Source organism: Amphiura filiformis, chromosome 10 (genome assembly GCF_039555335.1).
Source record: "Amphiura filiformis chromosome 10, Afil_fr2py, whole genome shotgun sequence".
NCBI lineage: Eukaryota > Metazoa > Echinodermata > Ophiuroidea > Amphilepidida > Amphiuridae > Amphiura > Amphiura filiformis.
This window is the reverse complement of record NC_092637.1, coordinates 30,568,635-30,593,349: the sequence shown is the minus strand read 5'-3', so window position 1 is coordinate 30,593,349 and position 24,715 is coordinate 30,568,635. Positions and strand designations below refer to the sequence as shown.

The following is a 24,715-nucleotide window of genomic DNA, read 5'->3' as shown; positions in this document are numbered from 1 at the left end:
AACCAGAACAGAACAATTTAGAGAACAATAATGAATTAATAATAATGAACAATAATGAATGAGTTGACAGGAGATTAGGAGTTAATGTTTTCTGCAGTTTCAGTGTACATCTTCTCACCGTTGATGGTTTGGTGGACTGTCATGTAACATGGATGTAGTAAGCCGTGATCCTAAAAATGCCTTTCACATTGACCAAAACTAATTACAAGACCTCTTCTACATTGAGGCTGGCTTTCCCTTTTAAAGGGAATTTTTATCATTGTCTAAATCAATATATTATTGAAAAATAACACACAAATCATATCATATATACTTTGAAAACTTGCTTGATTTATTGTTGGTAATTCGCAAGATGCTGTGAACTACCAAATCGCAACAGTTTAAAATAGTTGCTAACCTTAAGGGCTGGGGTATGAACGTTTGGACAGTATTTATTTTGGGACATTAGAGCACATCAGACATATCGAATTGCATTCTGAATACGAAGAATATCATTCTGATATCAAATAATTTTGATTTTTTGAAATTCGCAATTTAATACACATTTTATGGCAAATCATTAAAAATGGATATTTTTGATATTTAACAGTACTTGAAGTAAACTTTGTAAATCTGATGATTTATACTTAAAGTGTATGTAGGTGGGATGAAAAGCCGACGATCAATTGAAAATTTTGACCTTTCGTATTGAAGATATGGATTTTTTTTCCCAAAACACCAAAAAAAAAAAAGGTCTTTTGGGAAAAAAATCCATATCTTTAATACGAAAGGTCAAAATTTTCAATTGACCGTCGGCTTTTCCTCCCTGCTACATACACTTTAAGAATATATCATTAGATTTATATAATTTACTTCGAGGACTGTTATATATCAAAAATTTGAAAAATATCAAATTTTTATAATTTGTCATAAAATTTGTATTATATTGTGATTTTCAAAATGAAAATTATTTGATATCAGAAAGACATGCTTCTTATTCAAAATGCAATTCGATAGGTCTGCGGTGCTCTCATGTCCCACAAAAAATACTGTCGAAACGCAATAAACGCTCATTTATGCAACAAAGACGGTATTGGTTCCGTTTTGTAATTGACCTTTGATCTATATTAAACAACTAGAGACTGATATAGCCTAATTAGTAGGTTTTGTTGTGCGTGACAGTACAATGTGTTGAAAAAGAAGGAGGTCTGTACATGAAAATAGTACATTCTGTGTATTGTTATTATTCTATTTGATTCATCTACGCTGTAAAGATGGAAAGCAACGAAACGGGTGAGTATTGATAAATATGTAATGTCATAAATAATATTGCTCACTCTTGATGTTTAAAATATTACAATTTGACACGTAATATGGTATAGATATAATGATCATGTACTTATTGTAAAGCCTTATATAATTGCCATAGTGATCGGTTTCGTAACACTACCAGTATTAGTCAACATGGTCAAAGTCCAGTGAGATTTATATAAAGCCATAATAATATGACGTTGTCGTCTTGCTATGCTTAGCGTAGTTCATCAAAGGACCTCTACTTATTTTAAATTGCAATAACGTGCATGTATATAAATAAAAATATCCATATGACCAGTTTAGGTACTACACCCCTTGATAAATTTGTGACTATTTTTACATTTTTCTCAAAAAATAATAACACACTGGTAACAAAAGTTATGTATTATAGGGGCAAGTAATCCACTTACTACACTGGAATTTCAGTGACTCAAGACAAGCGGTACGTTATTCCTTTGGTAGAGGAATGATTACATTTGTGACTCATTGACGTGGCGGTGCAGTGTCATAAAACGTATCCGTACACTTGAAACAAAATCAATTTCTTAAAGACACTAAAACTAAACAGAGAAGAACTAAATTACAAAATAAAATGGTATATAGATAGATGGAGAATTATGTTTTTGGGCGGGTGCGGCGTGCCGCACCCGCCCTATATTCTCTGACTATTGACCTACTTTTTCACATGCCGTAGTGTTGAGAAAATATTCGTGCCGGTTATATCCCAAACACCCACAGAGGTGATAGTTTACGACGAGTTTTGTAATTATTACTTGATTTTGATATGTAAGTAATACGATAAAGTCGTCATAGGCAGTAATGTATTTGTATTAAAAGAAATAACAAAAAATAATTGTTTAAGTAATAGAAATACTATTTGGAAATTGCAGCAAGATTTGCAGATGTTTTTATTTGAACAGTACCAGTTCACCAGTTTTGCTAGTTTTCCTAATCTTTGGGCTAAATTAATAGCATCGTGAAGGTCATATATATCATTTTATACTGTACTGACAGCTTCGGCATGTACTTAAATACAGCTTGTATGTGCATTGTGTTCAGTGTGTACATAGGCTATTTACTTTTCAAATCTTGTGACAAAAAGTGCTTCCTGATGCTTGTATATTAAAGGTATTATAGACAAATTATTAGAATACATGTGCACCAGTAGAAATGACCCAGGTTGAATAAAATAAATAAACATATGAATGAATATTTTATTCCCTGGATTATTTTTGTTGGGACAAAATAATGATATAGTTTGACGCTTTGAAATACAGTTATGTTAATCATAATAAAGTTACAAAGTTAAAAAATAATATCGAAATATTGTAAAATCAAACTTTTCCCCTCATAAGTTGTATCAAAACAACATATTGAGGAAATTGATATGACAGATTTTTAAACTTTGATATGGAAAGATACCCCAGCCCTGTTGTCTCACCAGAGAAGATGAGCAGAAGTCTTTCTATCTGATGATATTAAAAAAACTCTAGGTATGATTACGAAAATGTTTTAAATAACTATTATCTACAAAAGTTTTATAACAATGTTTTATATAAAATGTTAACATAAAACGTCTTCTGTTATGATGTGAAGGGTTAATATAAAAACAGGGAAAATCTGTTCCAACTGACCAGCAGAGAACAACGGATAAGCAATAGATAAGATTAAAATCAGGAAAATATGACACAACCTCCAATGGGGGAATAACAAACGTATAAACGTATAAAGTTAAAAACTCTTTTAACTTTGTTTATACGTTTTGTGTTATTCCCCCATTGGAAATCGATGTTGTGTCATATTTTCCTGTTTTTAATTGTGAAGACTTACTCATTCTTTCATTTCTCTTGACAATTTTTCATTTGCCCGCCCTATTCCTTTTAAAGGAATTTTATTAATACTTTGATGCCTCATCATTCGACATGGTGCCACTTTATTCCACTAAGCTATACGCATTTGAAGGACAAAAGGTAAAGTTTTAAAAGTGACATTTTTGGATATTTCCTCCTTCGAGGCTATAATTGTCTTACGGGCTCAACTTCCCAGCAAAATGTTAGAAAAGATTGCTAGACAACGATTAAATGTCTGATTATATAAAGGATAATTATAAAGGGTATAAAAAGTTTTCATAGCATTCAAAAACATTTTTTAAACACTTGCAGCAAAATATTCTAACATAACGTTATTTAGGTGTTGACAACATATTTGGCTAAAAATGTTTGCAAAAATATTCTACAATATTATGCGGACAATATTGTAAAAATGTTGTTGTAGTATGTTTCAACGTTTTGATAACCTTTATGTAACCCGACATTTAATGGTATTAAAATGTTTTTATCAAAACCAAAACCCGTTTAAAACGTTTTAAAAATGTTTTAGTGTTGTGATGTGCCCTGAGTAATTTAATTTGATTATCTTTGTTTACAATTAAAATCTATTTTATGAGACATTTTAGGGATTCCCCTTTCTTGCATCAACTTGATCAAAAACAAATTGAATCATTTCTAAATTTGGAATATTTGGAAACCCCCTGAGGTTGTAAAATGAAAGTGATGTAATGGGATTTCCCCTCAGGAAGTGATGTAATGAGAAAGGTTAATGTTATAATTAAGGCTTGGGAATTTCCAAGTTCTCATCATGTGTATTAATACTGGGGATTTCCCATTGCTTGATATATAAGAAAATGTAAACACAATTATTGTCACAGTTGATAGTGTTGATCTGGGCTAGCTAGCTAATATGCTTACAGTCCAATTCCTTCAAAGAAAGGAAATTGCAAACCAGAAATATTTTATGTAGTCAAAGTACTACTATTTACCAGTGTTGTCGGAGAAGATCTAGAATACGTCAAGGAACGTACTTCTTCCAAGAAAGGAATATATATTCTTCTGTCGACTTGCTGAAGTCTGGTGTTTTGATTCAACGCAACTGTCAATATAAGTGGGAACAACTGCATCGCAGTCCTGCTTCCTGAAGATATTGTGTGAAAGGTGGAAATAGCACCAAGTTTGAAGAAAGCAGCGCAAGGATTAAGGCGTTTGGAGAACGGCGCAAGGAGATAAGAGTTTTGTGTGAGGATTTTATTCGAAAGGATATTTATCAATGCAAGTGTACAAAGGACTTCGCTGATTTACGCAGGACAAGTGAATAAGGATATATTACATCAGTCGTCCAGAACATTGCAAGAACTTTATGATCGCCAAGAAGAAGAATGCTGGCTAAGTACAAAATAGATAAAGAGTGATTATATTTGATTATTGTGTATGTGCATTTGTTGTCATATATTGTACCAATAATAACGTGCTTTCAATTAAAGACTTAGATTTTGTTTGCATAATCAAACAGTGTATTTGTGTTGTGCATTCGTGTGAGTTCGGGTAAATGGTGATTTTGGCCTTGAGTCAAGTACGACTCGTAACAGTGTTTGCTGGGATAGCATGACGGATGCAATTAACGCTCACTGTGAGCTTCGCGGAAAAGTGAATGTAAATTTTTGTCACCTTAGAAAAGCTCTCGTTATTATTCAAATTGCTATAAGTTAGTGATTTTGGTTTATAGAGTCTTTAAGAAATGTCTTTTGTTTTCAATGTACGGTTTCTTTTTGTGCGTAGTGTAATTGTCTGTGACAGCCCTCTCAGTGACACCACTTATAGACCTGTCTGTAAGATCGCCTGGATAATCTGCGACTCTATGTCTAAACTGACTCCAAATTGGGAGTCATCTAACTCCTTTGAAGAGTCATAAATTTCTTGACTCCGCAGATGAGTCACCGTTGATGACTCTACACAGGAGTCATTTGACTCCCAATTTATGGAGTCATTTTAGACATAGAGTCGCGTAGTGGCTGGACTCTGCTTCTAGAGTAATCCAGACTCCATTTATAGAGTCACTCTGACTCCATTACAGGGTCACTCCGACAGTTCGGAAATAGCACAAAATAATGATACACATAGATGTGCATCAAGATAAAAATTCAAAGTATAGGCGATCGTCAGATGGCAGGATGGAGAAATTTAGGCTGAATCACCATGCCTTAGGAATGAGAGAATATACATTCCATGGTGTCAACAGCCAAACTATTCCAGAGTCTGACTCTCTTGAAGAGTTATGAATTTCTTGACTCCGTCGACGACTCTGAATGTAGAGTCAATTGACTCCACAAGTAGAGTCAACTGACTCTCATGTGACAATCAGGTGACTCCTTTTGAGAGTTAGTGCTAGTTTACTCCACTTCGAGAGTCACTTGACTTTAGTCTGGCTATCAGTGGACAGCGCTCGTGACCATATTGATCTTAAATACATGTTTTCATCTTTCAATTAGAAACTTCTATGGCAGATGAGGACTCTAAGATCGCTACATCAACAGACAATGCATCTAACGATGACAATGAAAACTATGAAAAGTTACCCAAGGAACAGGTAAAGTTTAATAAATTAAACCAACAGTTACGCCATCTGGAGGGTGTACAAACATTGTACAGGTTGGATCAAAATACAGTTTCAAGTGATTACAGTATGGACAAAATGTACATGTGTAAACACCCTCCCTACCTCCAAAATAAGGTCACTGTGTTACATTTAAACACCTGCGCCTATCCTTCTGATTAATTAGAAAAGTTTCCAACATTTTCCTCCATCGTGTGCTATTTTCATGGTTATATGATTTTGATGTCATTTTATAATGTTCTGTGATTGACATGGTACCTCAGCATAACTTATATTCTAACAAGTTATCTTAAAAATTCATTTCAACCCCTTTCAACTCAACAGGTCTCAGAAGGAATCCGTCAGGATGTCATCATGTGGATGGCAGGCATGTTCTTCATCATCGCTTTGCTGGGTACTATGTTCGGTCTTGGACATCTACGTGGATGGAATGCCCAATCAGGTTACTCACACAACAGCTCCGCAGATCGGTTTCTTCCCGAGCCTTTTGAACCAGAGCCTGGAGTACCTGGAAGATCAGATCGCGATGCGAATACCAGATGGTACTATTGGCAGTTGCCACCCGGTGAAGCCAATGCATTAACAAGGCTATTTGTATGGATGTGCTATATCGGTCATCAGTTGACAATTTGGGCGACTATCTTCTATGCACAGAAGAAGAAGATAAACGGGGAAATCCCAGGACCAAAATACAGCAGTCAGATTTTTACTTTTCAATCAATGCCGCTACTTTTGAATATTTTCTTCCACATCATGCATCTGACACAAACCCACATTACGTATGATGCTCTTGCACAGGATGTGTCTGAGGCAAGTTCTCAAGGCGCTGTTATCATGCTCCTTGTGTTGGTGTTACTTATGGAATACCGGGACCGTGGACTTGCCTTCAAGTGGCCAACCGCAGATAACAAAGACAAAGTCAGCCGCAAGCTTCGCTTATCTCAAGGCCCCGTCAATATGGTTCGAAAATACCACGGGTATGCCTTCGCGTGGGGAGCTATCTATACATTCTGGTACCATCCTATGGAAAACACGTGGGGACATGCTCTCGGATTTATGCATACATGGATGATTATGCTTCAGGGAAGCCTTATGTACACCAATGTACATCTAAACCGTCTATGGAGGCTCATCTTAGAAGCATGGGTGGTTATTCATGGGTCGATTGTCGCTTCTCAAACAGGAGGTCCAGATCTTAATGGTACATTCCTTTGGCCAATGTTTTGCTTTGGATTCCTTTGGATGTTTACCATGACGCAGATTTTTGGGTTCTCGTTTTGGAAGAAGATACCATGGTGGCTACGGTTCTTCCCATTTCTAGTGTATCTTGGAATATGCGTATGGTGCTACAGCTGGATCCCAGATAAAAATGTAAGTTAACACCGGGTGTTTAATCAATTTGATCTCGTGCGCTATTTTGCAATGTTTGATGTTCCCGTGTACGATGCGCGCGTGAGCCCTTTGTTTGTATGATTAGGCCTGCGGTTAAGCATCATTGATTGATCTCGTACGCTTGTGTGTTGTGTGTTGTTTGTATTGTTTACCCTGTCTGTTTATAGCCATAAGTAACAGACTTGAGCCTTATTTATCAGGGGCAATCTGTGTAGCTCATCGGTTAGAGCGTTCGCCGAGCAAGCGAAAGGTCTGAATTCCCAACACCCCAGCAAACACAAAACGTTTTCGACATCATTCGCAAAAGGTTATAAAAGGTTGTCAGAAAACGTTTAAATGTCGGGTTATATAAAGGGTATATTAAGAGTATAAAACGTTTTCATAACCTTAAAAACATTTTTGATAATCTACTGCTCAGCAAACAAAAACGTTTTACAGAAAACGTTTAAATGTCGGGTTATATAAAGGGTATAAAAACGTTTTAATAACATTCCAAAACATTTTTGGAAACTTGATACAATCTTGATATATTTTGGGGTTGAAAACATATTTTGCGAAAAATGTTTGCCCAAAATATTTTCAATAACGTTTTAAAACGTTTTCATGACCTATATAACCCGACATTTAAATGTTATTAAAAGGTTTTGAAAAAACATTTTAAGAACATTTTGTGTTTGCTGGGTTCAAATATTTTAACATAATGTTATTTAAGTATTGACACAATATTTGGCAAAAATGTTTGCAAAAATAGTTGTAGTGTGTTTTCATACAAAACGTTTTAAAACGTTATTATGACCTTTATATAACCCGATATTTTAATGTTATTAAAACGTTTTTACCTAGACCAAAAGCCAAAATATAACTTATTTAAAACGTTTTAAAACGTTTTTGTGTTTGCTGGGACAGGCCGGTAGGTCCGGTGTTTTTTGTATGGTTTATATGCCTATTATTTTGTTTTTTCATTGTATTATGAGGAAAATTATGCGAATTGAAAATAAGCATCTAGAAAAAAGTTATTCGTATGTTTAACTTTGTTTTATTACGGTTTGTAAATCTATTTCTTTTGTTTTCATTGTATTAAGAGGACACTTCTGAGAATTGAAAATAGGCATCTAAAAGTTATTCTTATGTTTGACTTTGTTTTATTAGAGTCTGTAAATCTAAATTTCCAAACCCTAATAAAACAAGTTCAAACATAAGAATAACTTTTTTCTAGATGCTTATTTTCAATTCTCATAATTTCCTCATAATACAATGAGAAAAAAATAAATAGATTTACAAACCCTAATAAAACAAAGTCAAACATAGGAATCGCTGTTTAGATCCTTATTTTCAATTCTCGTATTTTTCCTCATAATACAATGAAAAAACAAAAGAAATATCGTAGCTTTTCAAACCGTAATAAAATAAAGTCAAACATTTTGTCAACGACTTTTTGTGAGGTCTTTAGTATCAGACAGTGCTTTTACTAGCAGCCATAAGTTCGTCAGCTGTACGTAAAACTAAGCTTTATTTTGAAAAAAAATGTGATATATACGACCGCCTGAGGTAACACATTTTAGATAAAGGCTTTTATTATGATTTCATACTGTAGTCGCTATTCACAAAAGATCGCTTTGAGTCCATAATCGTGATTGTTATAGCTTTAGCAATATGATTCGATCCAGCACATTGGGTGCAAAAAAGTCGGGCCCCGCTTGCGACTCGCTGCGCCTGTCAGAGACCACTCTCTTGTCGCCAGCGACATTTTTTGAAAAGGTAAATCGTGTTAATAGAGCAAGCTTACTTACCGTTCTCAATACAATGTGTCTGAAGCACTTTTGATCACAATTCAGCTGACAAATATTTTGATATGTGTTTGTTCAAGAGGTAGTCTGTCATAACAAACATCGGAATCCGCACTTATTTTAAATGTTTCCTTATAGCGACATTTGCAAGTGACCAATTCCTGACCCATCTCACAATAAAGTTATCATGATCATCATGCGATATTGCGTTTGCCTCTGGCATATTTCATACAATTAAAGCGATTTGCTCAATATCGTTGGGTATGTGTATTGCAGCGGCCCATTATGATTGCAGAAATAAATTAAAGCATAATATGGGAAACTTCATTTCTTTCTGCAATCATATAACTGGGCCGCTGCAACAACAACAACCATAATGGGCCGCAGCTGCAACCATAATGGGCCGTAGCTGCAACCATAATGGGCCGTAGCTGCAACCATAATGGGCCGCAGCTGCAACCGTATTTATTTTTTTGCTGCAACCATAATGGGCCGCAAGCGTATTTATTTTCTTCAACCATAATGGGCCGCAGTACGGTGTATTGTGGCCCATTATGGTTGTAGCGGCCCATTATACTATTATGGTTGCAATACTCCAATCCTTTACGGGTAGGGTTAGGTTGCAGAATATAAATATGTGCGTGGGAAGCGTATTTCTTTTTTGCAACCATAATTAGCTGCAATACGCTAAACCTAACCCTATACCTTAACCCTATTGGTTGATTGTATTGCGGCCCATTATGTTGGGAAAAAAATAAGAACGCGGGAAGGTCATAACACACCAAAAGGACCGGACAGGCTCACGATCGACAGAGTGACACGCATTGGTGTTATTTTCTTTGTTTTGCCTAATAGCTCCTAATCTGTTCGGGTCAAAAATAAAAGGGGACATGTCTAACTGTAAAATTAACATTTTGTTGAATAGAAATACAATTTTTTTTATGGACATGTTACAACATGGTTTTAATGCTCATGCCAAACTATTCTAAGCATGTTGTTCTTATTGGTACTACATATCATGATAACTTTTTTTTTTTTTTTTTCTTTAATCATGTTAGGGCAACTACTACATACGCCTACCACAAGAAATCATCCGCATCCCCGGACTTGAGTATGCTTCCGTGCTCTACGCATGGCTCCTTCTTTGGATCTTCCAACGAGTGGAAAAGAAGATCAATACTAACAAATCTGATGAGGAGAGAAACAAGCCATTATCAGCAGCATATGAAACATTATACATCCTTGGTTTTATGTTAGTCTATGTTATTATGATTGTGTTGAGTTATCTGTTACAACAGTTAGATGCTAAACAAAGCTTGTTTACTCTTATGATTGTACTCATGTTTGTCTTTATTTTTTTCACGTGTGTTAGTTTTATGTTTCTGGATCCTATTTTTAAACGAAGAAGCTCAAAGGTTGTACCAGGGAAGATTACGGACAAACGTGATAAGGCAAATGGCTATGGAGCTGTAGGAGGAGATGACATTCATGCTAAAAGTAACAAGGGGTATGAAGACACGGACATGTAAGGCGATTATACATGCAATATATATAACAAAATACAAATCTGAAGGAAAAACTCGGAGGGAAATGAACTGGCAGCGAAGAGGTACCAGATACGAGAGCTCGCAAACATAGAATTAGGCGGGGGAATGATACAAATCAGAGGATGATTTAAGCACTTCCCAGCACTCCACTTGGGTCAACTTGCGGTTAGCAGCTGTGTGAATGAACATGACACCACTGCCCGGGACCACTGCATAAACGTGTATTGTTAAATTTGAATTTGGACTGATATATTTACAATAAAAACACATTCAAAATGTCAGTCGATTTCACATTTTATGTTATCTACAGAAGGTGTGAATTATCCTTCATGCATACATCACTTTAGATCTGAAATCGACCAAGTAATAATGACACACGGGCAATTCTAAAACAACATCTTTTGCACAGACTTCAATGGGATTTGAGAAGTTAAGTGGCAGTTGAAACTCGCGTGATAACACTTTTACAGTCATGATGGGGCTTCCTTAAATCATCCTCTGGATACAAATGATTGGATAAAGAATTAGTGACAACTAAAAACAAAATAAAAAATGATGCTTAGATTATATTTCTGATAAATTAATGCATAATTTCAAGTAAAGTGTTTTGGTATATAACATGACATTCATTTTAACCTCCCTGGGTATAAACTTTTGAGGCTTGCTTTGCATGAATAGCCCAGCAAACAAACAATTTTTTTAAAACGTTATAAACGTGGTTTTATTCAAAGCTTTTAAGTTTTGAATAAAACCACGTTATGGTCAAAATGTTATTGTAAACAGGTTTTTACAGACATGTTTTGCAAAATATTTTGTAAACCCTTTGATCAAGTGTTCAATAATGTTTTTTGGAACATTAATAAGGATAGACTTCAATCTTGGAAATAGGTCTTGGAACGCTTGCGTGTAAATAGCAGAACACTGTCACCCCCTTTCCGCCATGCAATGTTGAGAAATGCAAATGTCTTCAGCGGTTTCCCAATGTGTCCAACATTGATTAATGATCATAAGAAATTCTGCACGGAATTTACGGCAGAGTGTGCCAAGCGTTCCAAGTACCTTTTTCCAAGATTGTAGGTGTTGTTGGTCGAAGCAGCCAAAAAATTATTTTCATTATCGAAACCAATATATTACTGAAAATTAACACTTTGGTGTTTTGCATTCTACAAATCATATACTTTGAAAATTTGCTTGATATATTGTTGTTAATGAGTTATGTATGTTTTACAAAAGTGTTGTTGTTTCAGCCCTCTTTACAACATAACTCAAAAACCACAGGACCTACAAAAGTGTGTCTGTGATATTGAACTCTTCTACACACTCGCTATGAAATGATCAATACAAGTTTTACCAAAGGTCACTACCATTCGCAAGATGCTGTGAACTACCAAATCGCAACAGTTTAAAATAACCTTAAAAACGATTAATTTTTGAATATTCTCAGTCACTAGTTAGATAAACAAGATTATTTACAATGAGTATTGAATCTGTTCATCTGGACTTAACTTTTTTTGATAGCGAGAGTATTGCGTCTCATCCAACACGTATCATCAGGCTGACTGATCGATCAGTTGATGAACTACTGACATGTGACTCACAAGAGAATCGCCGGGGTAGCTTCCTGATTGCTATGTCGTAGGTCCTTGAAAGATTTCTACCCCTCTTTCAAACCACCTGTGTTCTCTATCGATCACTAGCACCTCCTTATCCTCAAACGAATGATAGGTAAATTTGAGATGCGTGTAAACATGGTAAACCGCAGGGTATTTCAAACCTATCGAAAATAGTAAGTCCAGAGGAATAGATTTAGTACTCATTTTATTATAAAACGTTTTCTTCAAAACGTTTTGTGTTGGCTGGGTTATGAAATAGATTTCCTAACCAATATCGTTCTTGAGTTGATCAATAGTTTTTAATGGGGTATTTTCGCCAAAAATGTAGTAGTAGAGGTTGATATTGGGGTTTGTTTAGATGTGTTTGTGCTGTCACCAGGTACCTTTTGATTAATTATCCCTTACGTTTTTGTAGGCACAGCCATCTGAACTTTCAACAACTCAACATCAGATAGTACTCCATTTACACATACAGGGTGAGTCAAAAAAAGTGCAATAGAGAAAATAATCCATTTTCATTTAAAAATGACATGTCAATTAGTGACCTTGTGTGAAAAAAGTAAGGAATTAGCATTTACCGTTTTGCTTTTATGACACATTTTATAGCGATACCCAATTTTAATGTTTAGCCAAGAGACATCTAAAATTTGAATGTCAGCCCACTCTGTGTAAGGTACATTTGGAAAACTGCCACTTACTTAACCTCATTGGCATTGAAATAAAATGGAGCACCCAATGTGTTATTGTCCTTGGTCTTGTTTAAGGAGAAGAAACATTATTTGTTGTTATTTTCATGTTACCTTTACTTAAAAGATGTTTATTCTCTATCAAAAACATACAAATTTGAAGGCGAGTTTTTCAAATGTCAAAATGAAATACGCGCAAATTGAAGTGTAGTGAATTACAAAATATTCAGTAAGTTGGACATTGGGATTTAAAAAAAACCGGAGTTGGAGTCGAGTGAGGTATGAAGGACTTAAAGTAATGTTAGAAAGTTTGTTTGAACAGAAATAAAACTTAAAATAGAGCAAAAATCAACTTATTTAAGTTAAAGTCAGTTTCAGAGCTGGTGCCTTTACCGTGCATTGTGTGCTCTCATTCAAAATACGTGGTATCTCGTGGACAAATAACGAAATTGGGTGTCGCAGCAAAAGGACTCATAAAAATTAAACTGTAGTCGCGATTCACTTCATATTTTCACAGAAGGTGACTATTGAGTGTGGCATTTATGAAATATTTCAATAATGGGAAAGTTCGACTTGGTTCTTGCATAAATATCGATTCTTTGCTCTATTGCACTTTTTTTGACTCACCCTGTATTTAATCTTGATTATAGTTATACGCCCATCTGAGTTTGTATGTATTCCATCACATTGCTCATCATATTATTAAACTTTAACCATCAGGATTAAGTCATCATATCAACGTGTTATCTTCTGTGTGTTTCTGCTGTGTGTATTTCCTTGGCGGGACTTTTTAATATCACGACGACTAAATGTCCCCACGATTCCTGTTTAGGAACGTTTCATTATTTATATCATTATTATAAATTAAAGCGAAAAGACCACAAAAACTACTTTGTTCATAGGCGTAGATCCCGGGGGATGGGGGGGGGGGGGCGTAAATCCTCAATATTTTACCGGGGGTTGTCCATACAATCAAAAGGTGTCGGATTCACTATACTTAAAAAAAATTCCAACCCCTCCCAATACAGACATTCAAAGTCATTAAGAGTTCAACTATACAGCCTCTCCGCCCAGGTCAGAATTACCAGAGCATGAAAAGGCGACCTGCTTTATATTAGGCTAAAAAAAAAAGAAAAAAGAAAACAAAAAAATTCTGGCAACCTTTTCAAACCTTATGTTTTGTATTTGCTGGGAAATATGTTTAAATGGATGCTTGAACCATATTTTGTACTTTGTTCTCAAAATAAAATAAAAAATGACTTATTAAAATGAATTATCGTATCAGGCTGGCGATATGCTGTTTAATATGTGTCAAGATAGAATAAGTAGGGCCAATTACGTTTGGGATCCTTTAGTACTTACAAATATGAAAACCAAGCGAAAAGTAATCAAGTATTTCAATACATTAGCAAGTAATATGACTCGAGTAGACAGCTCTCTATAGAGTAACTCTTCAAACTTATATCAAGTTTATATGTTCTCGTAAATCATAAGTTACAGAAGGTAGTATTACGTTAGGTAGTGAAAAAAGTACATATAACCATATCGTTTACATGATATTGCATTAAAAGAAAATTGCATCCAAACACACTAAATGAAAAGATGACATTAACAGTAATGCTACTGATATCAAGATCTGTTAGGATGTCGACTGCAGAGGACAAGTTTCAAATGTCAGAATTATACATTTTCATGACCAAATTTGGAATCAGCATAAAAAATGCATTAAAATGAGTACAAACAAGCCTTGTATTGGTTCAGTGGTTCTTAAGATAGAGCTTAGTATTTTGAGAAAATATCTCAGAACTTTTTGAGGCCTTTATGTTGAAGCCTATGGCCAGCATGCAAGCAGTAAGTTACTACAATGTAAGCATAGTAAGCCAGCGAATGGTCTCCTTGTCTTCGATTACACCACTTGACAAACGAGCCGTAATATTGTCAATCATTAAACTCATAGTTGATAGCGTTCTTTTATTTTACTCTTCATTTCCCAAAAATCAAACCAAAGGAAGAGTGCCCTACTTCCCAAGCTCACGGGGAGAGTTTGAGAATAATGTGCTACCATTGAACCGTGTCATATGCTTTAATAGAACAATAAATCTTGATCTTTCCGAGTGTTCTTACTTATACCCCTATTCCTATACTTCAAGAGCTTCAAGTGTCGTAGAGCAAAATTAAATTCATTTCAACGATGTACATTACTTATGATTTGTTAAGTAGAACGTTAACTTGATCATAGTCTTTAAAGGTATATAATGAGGTATATAAGAAATTTAGAGTGCATCTAAATTATATTCCACGTAAAGATGGGTAAAATGTCATAATAGTATTGTGTTTTGATCAGGTTCCGTTCACTATGGTGACGTAAGGTCTCTTAAACCTTAGTGGCAGTGAGATCCATTTAATTTCTCTTGACCCAAAGACTGGCAGCAAATTTATTCACTTATTTTTGTCGGAAGTGGGCTTTTATATCTTTAAATCTGTTTCTCTCGTTCTTTCCATTTTGGCATGTTTATTGAGACTTTTCAGTCTGGCTTGAGCATTTTGCTTGCGCCTGGATCAGGATCAAAGCGTGTCTCCGTTTTATCAGTGGTTTATCATTCCCCTGTATTCTACACGTACTTCAAGACCAGTGAGTGCTTGTAGATCATGAAGTTGTTTTAAGAACTTCTTGAACTGCAAGCACTTCATCTTAAGGTTAAAATGTTGGAATTATTAAATCAAGACAACCAAACATTTCAACTAGTTTTCATCGGGATCTTGTTTTCGTAAAATATTTTTGTACTTATGATATACAATATACTTATGATTACAATATACTTTGCCAATATTGCTAATGAATTGATTGATAATGTTGAAGATAATGTTGAAGTCCATGATGTAAATACAAATTGTGTTAATAATATTGATGATATTTCAGACTGTGGGGATGACATTGAGGTAATAATACCTAAACTCAATTTACCATATATTACTCGTGAGTTTGTTAACAATGAAATTCTTAGTATGAATACTAAGAAGGCAACTGGTCTTGATGATATTAGTTGTAAATTACTTAAACTTGCCAGGCCTGTCATTGTAGACAGTCTAACCTACATAATGAATATGTCTTTGTGTACAGGTATTTTTCCAAATGCTTGGAAGGCTGCTAAAGTTGTGCCTCTTCATAAAGTGGGCGATTTGAATAACACCAACAACTATCGGCCAATTTCCATTTTATCATGTGTTAGTAAGATAATTGAAAAGGCAGTTCATAAGCATGTTTACTCTTATCTCAGTGAGCATAACCTAATTAATCAGCATCAATCAGGTTTTAGACCATTTCACTCCACTGAAACTTCGCTCACTGATATGATTGATGGTTGGCTTGATAATATGAACTCAGGTAAACTGACTGGAGTCGCCTTTATAGATCTTCGTAAGGCTTTCGACACGGTCAATCACGATATTTTGTTAAATAAATTGCACGGCATTGGTTCTACCGAGAACACTGTTAAGTGGTTTAGGTCCTATTTAACGGATAGGACGCAACAAGTTTCTTTTAAAGGGTCCATTTCTGAGTCACTCGCTGTCAATACTGGTGTTCCTCAGGGCAGTATACTCGGTCCTTTGTTGTTTATAATTTTTATCAATAATATGTGTGATGTAATTAAGCATGGTAGCATTTCTATGTACGCTGATGACACCACTTTGTCTGTTGATGGTGATAATGTCAGTGACATTTCTAACAAATTAAGTTCTGATATTGACGCCCTTATGGTGTGGTTGCACAATAATAAATTAATTCTCAACACTGACAAAACTAAGATTATGTTACTCGGTACAGGTGCTAAACTTAAGAATGTGCAAAGAAATGATTTTTCTGTTATGATTAATGGTTGTGAACTTGAAAGTGTACATAATATGAAATGTTTGGGTGTTTTAATTGACAATGAATTGAATTGGCATAAGCAAGTTAAGAACGTTATCCAAAAGGTTTTTGTAAGATTGCTCTTTTACGTCGTGTAAAACCTTACTTGGATATAAACACTCTTAATGTTCTTTACAAAGCTTTAGTCCAGCCACATTTTGATTACTGTAACATAGCTTGGTATGGTCGCTTTAAAAATGACACTGCTAAACTTGATGTATTACAGAAACGGTGTGCGCGAATTATTTTAGGTGTTGACTTTTTCACTCCTTCGGATTACATGTTTAATGAACTTAGATGGGAGCGGCTTTCAGTCCGCAATCAGTATTTTAAAGCACTTATGGTATATAAATCTCTGCATAATCTAGCACCGCAGTACTTATCTAAGAAGTTCAATTTTGTAAGTGATAACCATGATCGTAATACTAGACAAGCTACTTCTGGTCAGCTAGCTCTTCCACCACTCAATAATGGTTATGATATCGAGTGTTTTAAACATTCTTTTAGTTATAGTGGTGTTAAAGTATGGAACCATATTGATCTATGTGTTAGAAATTCTCTAAATTTGCTTTCTTTTAAGGAGATGTATAAGAGACATCACTTTAAACAGCACTAATTAATATTTTGTGTGGTGCTTATGCAGGTTGCCTCACTGTATTGAGTTTATTATATTGTTGTTATAATATGGTTGATATGTTATGTTGATATGGTGGTTGAAGTTAAATATTTTATGCTATGTTGTTTTAAATTTGTATATATGTATTATTGCAGGGCCCCGGGTAAGACCAGCGGTTAGCTGATTCGGGCCTACCCTGAATAAAGATTATAAGTAATTTTGAAATTTTGAAATTTATGTCACGCTAAGTGCTACGTTTTTCAATTCATTGCCTGCTTATTTAAGTAGTACTGAATTGTTGCACGTACAAGACGATGATAAGGCGCAGATGATCGAGAAGATAAAAAAAAAATTGTTCTAATAAAGGTTCTTTTTTCTAGGCAGTATGAATTTGGATTATACAAACTTTATATTTAAGTCATGCCATATTTACGTCAAAACAAATTGTATCCTAAGGCAGTGAAAATGAAGTACACAATCAAAATCATGCCTTTACCTTCCTGATCGCACTGCACTGAAAGAAAAGTGCATATGAAAATCTAATACTCGCATCACGCTCTATTTATAAGCTGATTCTCATTCTCGATTTCATCCCTCGATAGCATTCTAGGCTCTAGTCATAATGTAATTCGTATAAGTTGTCGCCCTTTTTTTACTTTATTTGACTTTGTTTTTATAACTAAAGAAGATTTATATAATACAAAAGTGTCCTACTCACTTAAGGGGGTACTACACCCCTGTGGTAAATTTGTGACTATTTGTGCATTTTCTCAAAAACAATTAACACACTGGTAACAAAAGTTATGTATATTATTGGGGCAAGGAATTCAATTACTACACTGAAATGTCGGTGACTCAAGACAAGCGGGTCAGTATATATGATAGGAAATGAGGTACATCCTAACGGTACCTTATTTCTTATCATAAATAACGAACCGCTTGTCTTGGGTCACTGAAATTCCAGTGTAGTAATTGATTCCTTGCCCTATAATATACATAACTTTCGTTACCACTGTGTTATTAGTTTGTGAGAAAATGCAAAAATAGACAAAAATTTATCGAGGGGTGTAGTACCCCCTTAAGGTAAAAATCGACGTGACTATATCACTGCGTTGTGACAGAACGGGATCGATACGGGGGTGGTGAGGATGGAAGAATTTAATAACTTTTCACATGTTTTTTCCCCTGGACAAGAAACATCTCGAGGAACATACTATTAATTGACTCGTTGTAACCCGTACGAAACTCGGGGAGCTGATCATGGCTGCAAAGGTCAATTGTGGAATGTCTAGGGTGTGCGCTCCTGGTTTATGGTTTGTGGAATGATATGGGCCGTGTGTAGTGGCGTAGCCGGGGCAGCTTCCCCCTGTGAGAAGTCTCGCCCCTCTTGCCCCATGTGGAATGCTAGCCGCCCTGATATGTAAGAATTTTTGTCCTTTTTTGCCTATTTTTGAACATATTCGTCAGTGTTTTCCCCCTTGAAAAGCGCCTTATACAGAAAATGCCAAATCAATTACAATGTTGGCATGGTTTTAAATCGACCAATGCACTCTTCGTCCCCAATTTCATCGCTTGACAAGAGACCTATAATTGTCAATCATAAATCTCACAGTATATTGAGATCTTTTTATATTTACTTTTCTGTTCCCCCAAAAATCAAATCATATGAAAAGTGCCCTACTTGCCATGCTTACAGAGAGATGTTAGAAACAATGCTACCATTGACCCGTATGCTTTAATAGAACAGTAAATCTGGATCTTTTTGCGTGTTTTTAACTTATATCCCTGTTCCTATACATCAAGAGCGTCAAGTGTTTGTAGAGCAAAATTCGTCTCATATCAACGATGTACATTACTTATGATTTGCTATAGTAGAACATAAACTTGATGATAGTCTTTAAACTGAATATGAGATATGGAAATTGTATCTAAACATATTTGAAGAAAAGATGACATAACATAGTGATTGTATATTATTCGCTGTAAGAAGTGACGTAATAATCGGATTAACTACCATAGCAATAGATAAATACAGTTTTTGACTATACCGCCCGGCTCTGCAATGTTCACGCGGTACCTATGTATTGAAATATACCATGATGATCACTCGCATCTGTAAGATTGGTATCTTTGATGTATGATTGCAGACATACACAGTTGATGAGTGCAACCTACTTTAGTGCAGGGCGATATAGTCAAAATTGTATTCATATATTGCTATTGTAGTTGATCCGATTTATTACGTCACTTCTACTATAGCGAATAATACACCAGGCTCCGTTAACGATGCTGACGGAAGGTCTCCTAAACCTCCGTAGCAGTGAGATTCGATTAATAATTTCCTTTCTCTTGACCCAAAGAGTGACAGTAAAATTGTCCACTTTATTTGTCGGGAGTGGGCTTCTAAAACAGAAGATGAAGGCGTGAAGATGACATATAAATAATTATGCAATCTTCATACAAAGACAAGAAATGGCCGGTAGATTGAACCAGATCAATATTCCTACCGTTCCACAAAAAGGTGACTTATTACCTTTACATAATATGTTTCTCCCTTTTCTTAGCATTATTTAGGTGCATGCTTATTTAGCCTGGGTTGAGCATGTTGTTTGAACCCAACTATGTGTCCGTACGAAGCGACCGTTCAGGGATTGTGCAATATTTAAGATGACATGGAAGGGTGAAATGGCTGGCCGAGGAGGGGGGGCAATTATTGGCAGGCCGAGTGGGTGGAAGCAATTTGAAAAATTTACCGGGGTTCATAAATATTGCACTGCAAGCCCCTTAAGGTTAGCAACTATTTTTAATTGTTGCGATTTGGTAGTTCACAGCATCTTGCGAATGGTAGTGAGCTTTGGTAAAAATTACATTGCTCAATTCATAGTGAGGGTGTAGAAGAATCCAAATATCACAGATATACTTTGTAGGTCCTGTGGTTCTTAAGTTATGTTGTAAAAAGGGCTGAAACAACAACACTTTTGTAAAACGTACATAACGCATTAGTAACAATAAATTAAGCAAGTTTTCAAAGTATATGATTTGTAGAATACACTTTTGCAAAACGTCAAAGTGTTATTTTTTATATAATATATTGATTTAGATAATGACAATCGAATTTTTGGTTGCTTCGACCAACAATACCTCGTCCACCCTTAAACAAACGAATAAACATTCACATCTTAGAGGAGGTCACAATCCATATGTTTTGATGCTTCCTTGTTCTGTTTTGATTCCCGATTTTTCTGTTTCAACATCAAGCAAAATCAAAGTGAATAAAGCGTATCCTATTTACACAATGAGAAAGTTAAAACACGTACGACTATTTATCCGCCATCAATTTCAAGAATCTGGATCTTTTTCTAGTGTTTCTTTTTCCCCTATCCTACTTCACGAGCAGTAAGTGCTTGTAGATCAAGAAGTTATTTAAAGGTTAAGGTAATGGAATTGTGGAATTATAAAGTCAAGACAAGCAAACAACTCGCACTTTATCTAGTTTGCAACTACTCGTATTAATGGGATCTTGTTTTTTTTTGAGGGGTGTTTGTTTCTTCAGTCAAGTTGAGTGATATGGGAAAAACTACGTGATAAGTACTCGTGGGTTACACCTGTTACAGGTCCTAAAAAGACCTAAACATTTCAGGTCTCTTCTGCGTACCTCTTACGCTACGCAGAAGTGGTCTGGTTTAAGTGTTCTTATTGAGAGCACATCTTAGTTGCAAAAGCCCTTACATCGATTTTTTGACCTTTTGAGAAAAACAGCTTTTTTTAATAATGTGCAATTATGACTTGTTCGGTTTGATTCATTTTGATTTTGATGAATAGAAACTAAAAGAAGGTTTTGGTACAATTTTCAAGCCTTCCTATTTATTTTATTATTTATTTTATATCGCGCGTTTTGTGGATGTAAGGCAGCTAAATAAATTTACCCCTTTTCTGGAAACCACCTTTGCAATCAAATTTGAGCCCTTTGCACTACTTTATGTAACTTCGAAAAGATGTAAATGAAACAAAATATTTTGTACTTTGTTCTCAAAATTAAAAGTATGACTTAGGCAATTGTCGTAGCAGGATATGCTGTTTATTGCGTGCCAAAATAGAATGAGTAGGGCCAATTACGTTTGGGATCCTTTAGTACTTACAAATATGAAAACCAAGCGAAAAGTAATGAAGTATTTCAATTCATTAGCAAGCAATATGACTCGAGTAGACAGCTCTCTATAGATTAACTCTTCAAACTTATATCAAGTTTATACGTTCTCGTAAATCATAAGTTATAGAAGGTAGTATTACGTTAGGTAGTGAAAAAAGTGCATATAACCACATCGTTTACATCAAATTGCATTAAAAGAAAATTGCATCCAAACACACCAAATGAACAGATGACATTAACAGCAATTATACTGATATCGGCCGGCTGTTAGGGTGTCAGAGGACAAGTTTCAATTTATTTTCAAAAAAAAAATCAAAAATGTCAGAACTGTACGTTTGCATTACCATATTTGGAATCAGCATAAAAATGCATTAAAATGAGTACAAACAAGCCTTGTATTGATTCAGTGGCTCTTAAGATAGAGCTTAGTATTTTGAGAAAATATCTCAGAACTTTTTGAGGCCTTTATGTTGAAGCCTATGGCCAGCATGCAAGCAGTAAGTTACTACAATGTAAGCATAGTAAGCCAGCGAATGGTCTCCTTGTCTTCGATTACACCACTTGACAAACGAGCCGTAATATTGTCAATCATCAAACTCATAGTTGATCGCGTTCTTTTATTTTTGCTCTTCATTTCCCCAAAAAATCAAACCGAACAAAAAGTGTCACACTTTCCATGCTCACGGGAGAGTTTGAGAATTGTGCTACCATTGAACCGTGTCATATGCTTTAATAGAACAATAAATCTTGATCTTTTCGAGTGTTCTTACTTATACCCCTCTTCCTATACTTCATGAGCTTCAAGTGTCGTAGAGCAAAATTAAATTCATTTCAACGATGTACATTACTTATGATTTGTTAAGTAGAACGTTAACTTGATCATAGTCTTTAAAGGTATATAATGAGGTATATAAGAAATTTAGAGTGCATCTAAATTATATTCCATGTAAAGATGAGTACAATGTCATAATAGTATTGTGTTTTGATCAGGTTCCGTTCACTATGGTGACGTAAGGTCTCTTAAACCTTAGTGGCAGTGAGATCCATAATTTCTCTTGACCCAAAAACTGACAGTAAATTTATTCACTTATTTTTGTCGGAAGTGGGCTTTTATATCTTCAAATCTGTTTCTCTCGTTCTTTCCATTTTGGCATGTTTATTGAGACTTTTCAGCCTGGCTTGAGCATTTTGCTTGCGCCTGGATCAGGATCAAAGCGTGTCAACTGGAATAGCACAATGATGATAAGACACAGATGATCGAGAAGATAAAAAATGAAAAAAAAAATCTAATAAAGGTTCTTTTTCTAGGCAGTATGAATTTTGATTACACAAACTTTATATTAAAGGCCCATTCAGTGATTTGCTCATCCAGACGATCGTAAAAATCATCAAAATTCAGATTTTGGTACCTTTGTTATTACATAAACTACGCAAAAAAGTTTCTTTATAGTTAGGAAATTTATCCACTATTAAAATCTAGCGACCAATGTTGTACGTTTGCTAAATAATCGCATGCGGGAGATTGTCCTGCGCATTTTGACACCTCAATCACTACCCTACGACACTCCTGAGAAAAGATATGAATGTTTAAGTAACACGAGGTCGAAAATGAAAATTGCAAAGAAGCCTATTCAATGGTTTTAGAGCCGATTCACTGATCCAAGACGGTTTCATTATTCCCGCCTTTTCAATTTTAATTTAAAGCATCTTAATTGATGCATGTTGGATAATCCTTTGCTCATTGTGCAGATGAATGATCAAAGACAAAGGTGAGTGTGTACTAAGACATTTACGTTTTGAGAGATGGATTTGGAAAAGGAATTCAAAACAGGTCATGATTACAGCTGCATTCCTGGAAACAGAAGGAATTGAGACACTTGAGTGGCCCTCCAGAAGCCCTGATCTTAACCCCTTGGAGAACCTTTGGGATCAGCACAAGAGACGAGTCAACAAGAAGATAAAGGCAGATACAACTCTGCTGGGATTGCGTCGCATCGTTATCAACGAGTGGAACGGGGTTGAGCAAGGTAACATTCGACGCCTCATTAGGAGCATGAGACGCCGCGGACGCGTGGCTGCTGTAAGGGAAGCCAACGGTGGACACACAAAGTATTGAAAGTCTGGTAAAGAAAGAGATTAATCTCAAGTGAAGTTGGAAGCGGCAGTATGATGCTTGAAATGTGCTTAGCAATTAAACAAAAAATGTTATCTGCATTTTTGTTGTTTTTTGTGTTCTTTTATGCTGAAAACTTGAATAGGCCTTTTTGCAATTTTCATTTTTCGACCGCCTCGTGTTACTTAAACATTCATATCTTTTCTCGGGAGTGTCGTAGAGTAGTGATTGAAGTTTCAAAATGCGCAGGACAATCACCCGCATGCGATTATTTAGCACACGTACAAAATTAGTCGCTAGATTTTAATTGTGGGTAAATTTCCTAACCATAAAGAAACTTTTTTTGCGTAGTGTATGTGCTAACATAGCCTGCGAATGGTTCAGTCGAAAGCCGTGTATTTAAGACAGAATAAGACATTTTACACGAATCTGTAAATTAGATACTGACAGTATCTAAATTAGCTACATGTATTTGAATGGGGCTTCAACTTCGTCAGTACTGCTGTTTTCTTCGTTTTTTTGCCAAATTTGGAATTTCAAAAATACCAAATGACAATTTGAATGACTTATCCTTCACTTTTAAGCAATTTATAAACAATTTTTATTTTTTTTACTCTTGCGCTGGGATCACTCAATGGGCCTTTAAGTCATGTCATATTTACGTCACTGGAAAGATTTGTTTCCTAAGGCAGTGAACATGAAGTACATAATCAAAATCATCCTTTATCTTCCTGATCGCATTGCACTGAAAGAAAAGTGCATATGTAAAAATATGTAAAAAAATGTAATACTCGCATCACGCTCTATTTATAAGCTGATTCTCATTCTCGATTTCATCCCTCGATAGCATTCTAAGCTCTAGTCAAAATGTAATTCGTATAAGTTGTCGCCCTTTTTTTTACTTTATTTTACTTTGTTTTCATAACTAAAGAAGATTTATATAATACAAAAGTGTCCTACTCACTTAAGGGGGTACTACACCCCTGTGGTAATTGTGTGACTATTTGTGGCTTGTGCATTTTCTCAAAAACAATTAACACACTGGTAACAAAAGTTATGTTTATTATTGGGGCAAGGAATTCAATTACTACACTGAAATGTCGGTGACTCAAGACAAGCGGTTCAGTATATATGATAGGAAATGAGGTACATCCTAACGGTA

At 35.3% G+C, this 24,715-nt stretch overlaps 1 protein-coding gene across 1 annotated transcript; it reads left to right on the top strand.

The window, feature by feature from the left end:
- The first annotated feature begins 1,184 nt into the window (after positions 1–1,184).
- On the top strand, positions 1,185–13,443 carry LOC140162729 (uncharacterized). Its single transcript, XM_072186015.1, has 4 exons — positions 1,185–1,272; positions 5,615–5,712; positions 6,064–7,110; positions 9,977–13,443. The coding sequence occupies exons 1-4, from the start codon at positions 1,254–1,256 to the stop codon at positions 10,445–10,447; spliced, it is 1,635 nt and encodes a 544-aa protein (XP_072042116.1). The 5' UTR covers positions 1,185–1,253; the 3' UTR covers positions 10,448–13,443.
- The last annotated feature ends 11,272 nt before the right edge of the window (positions 13,444–24,715 follow it).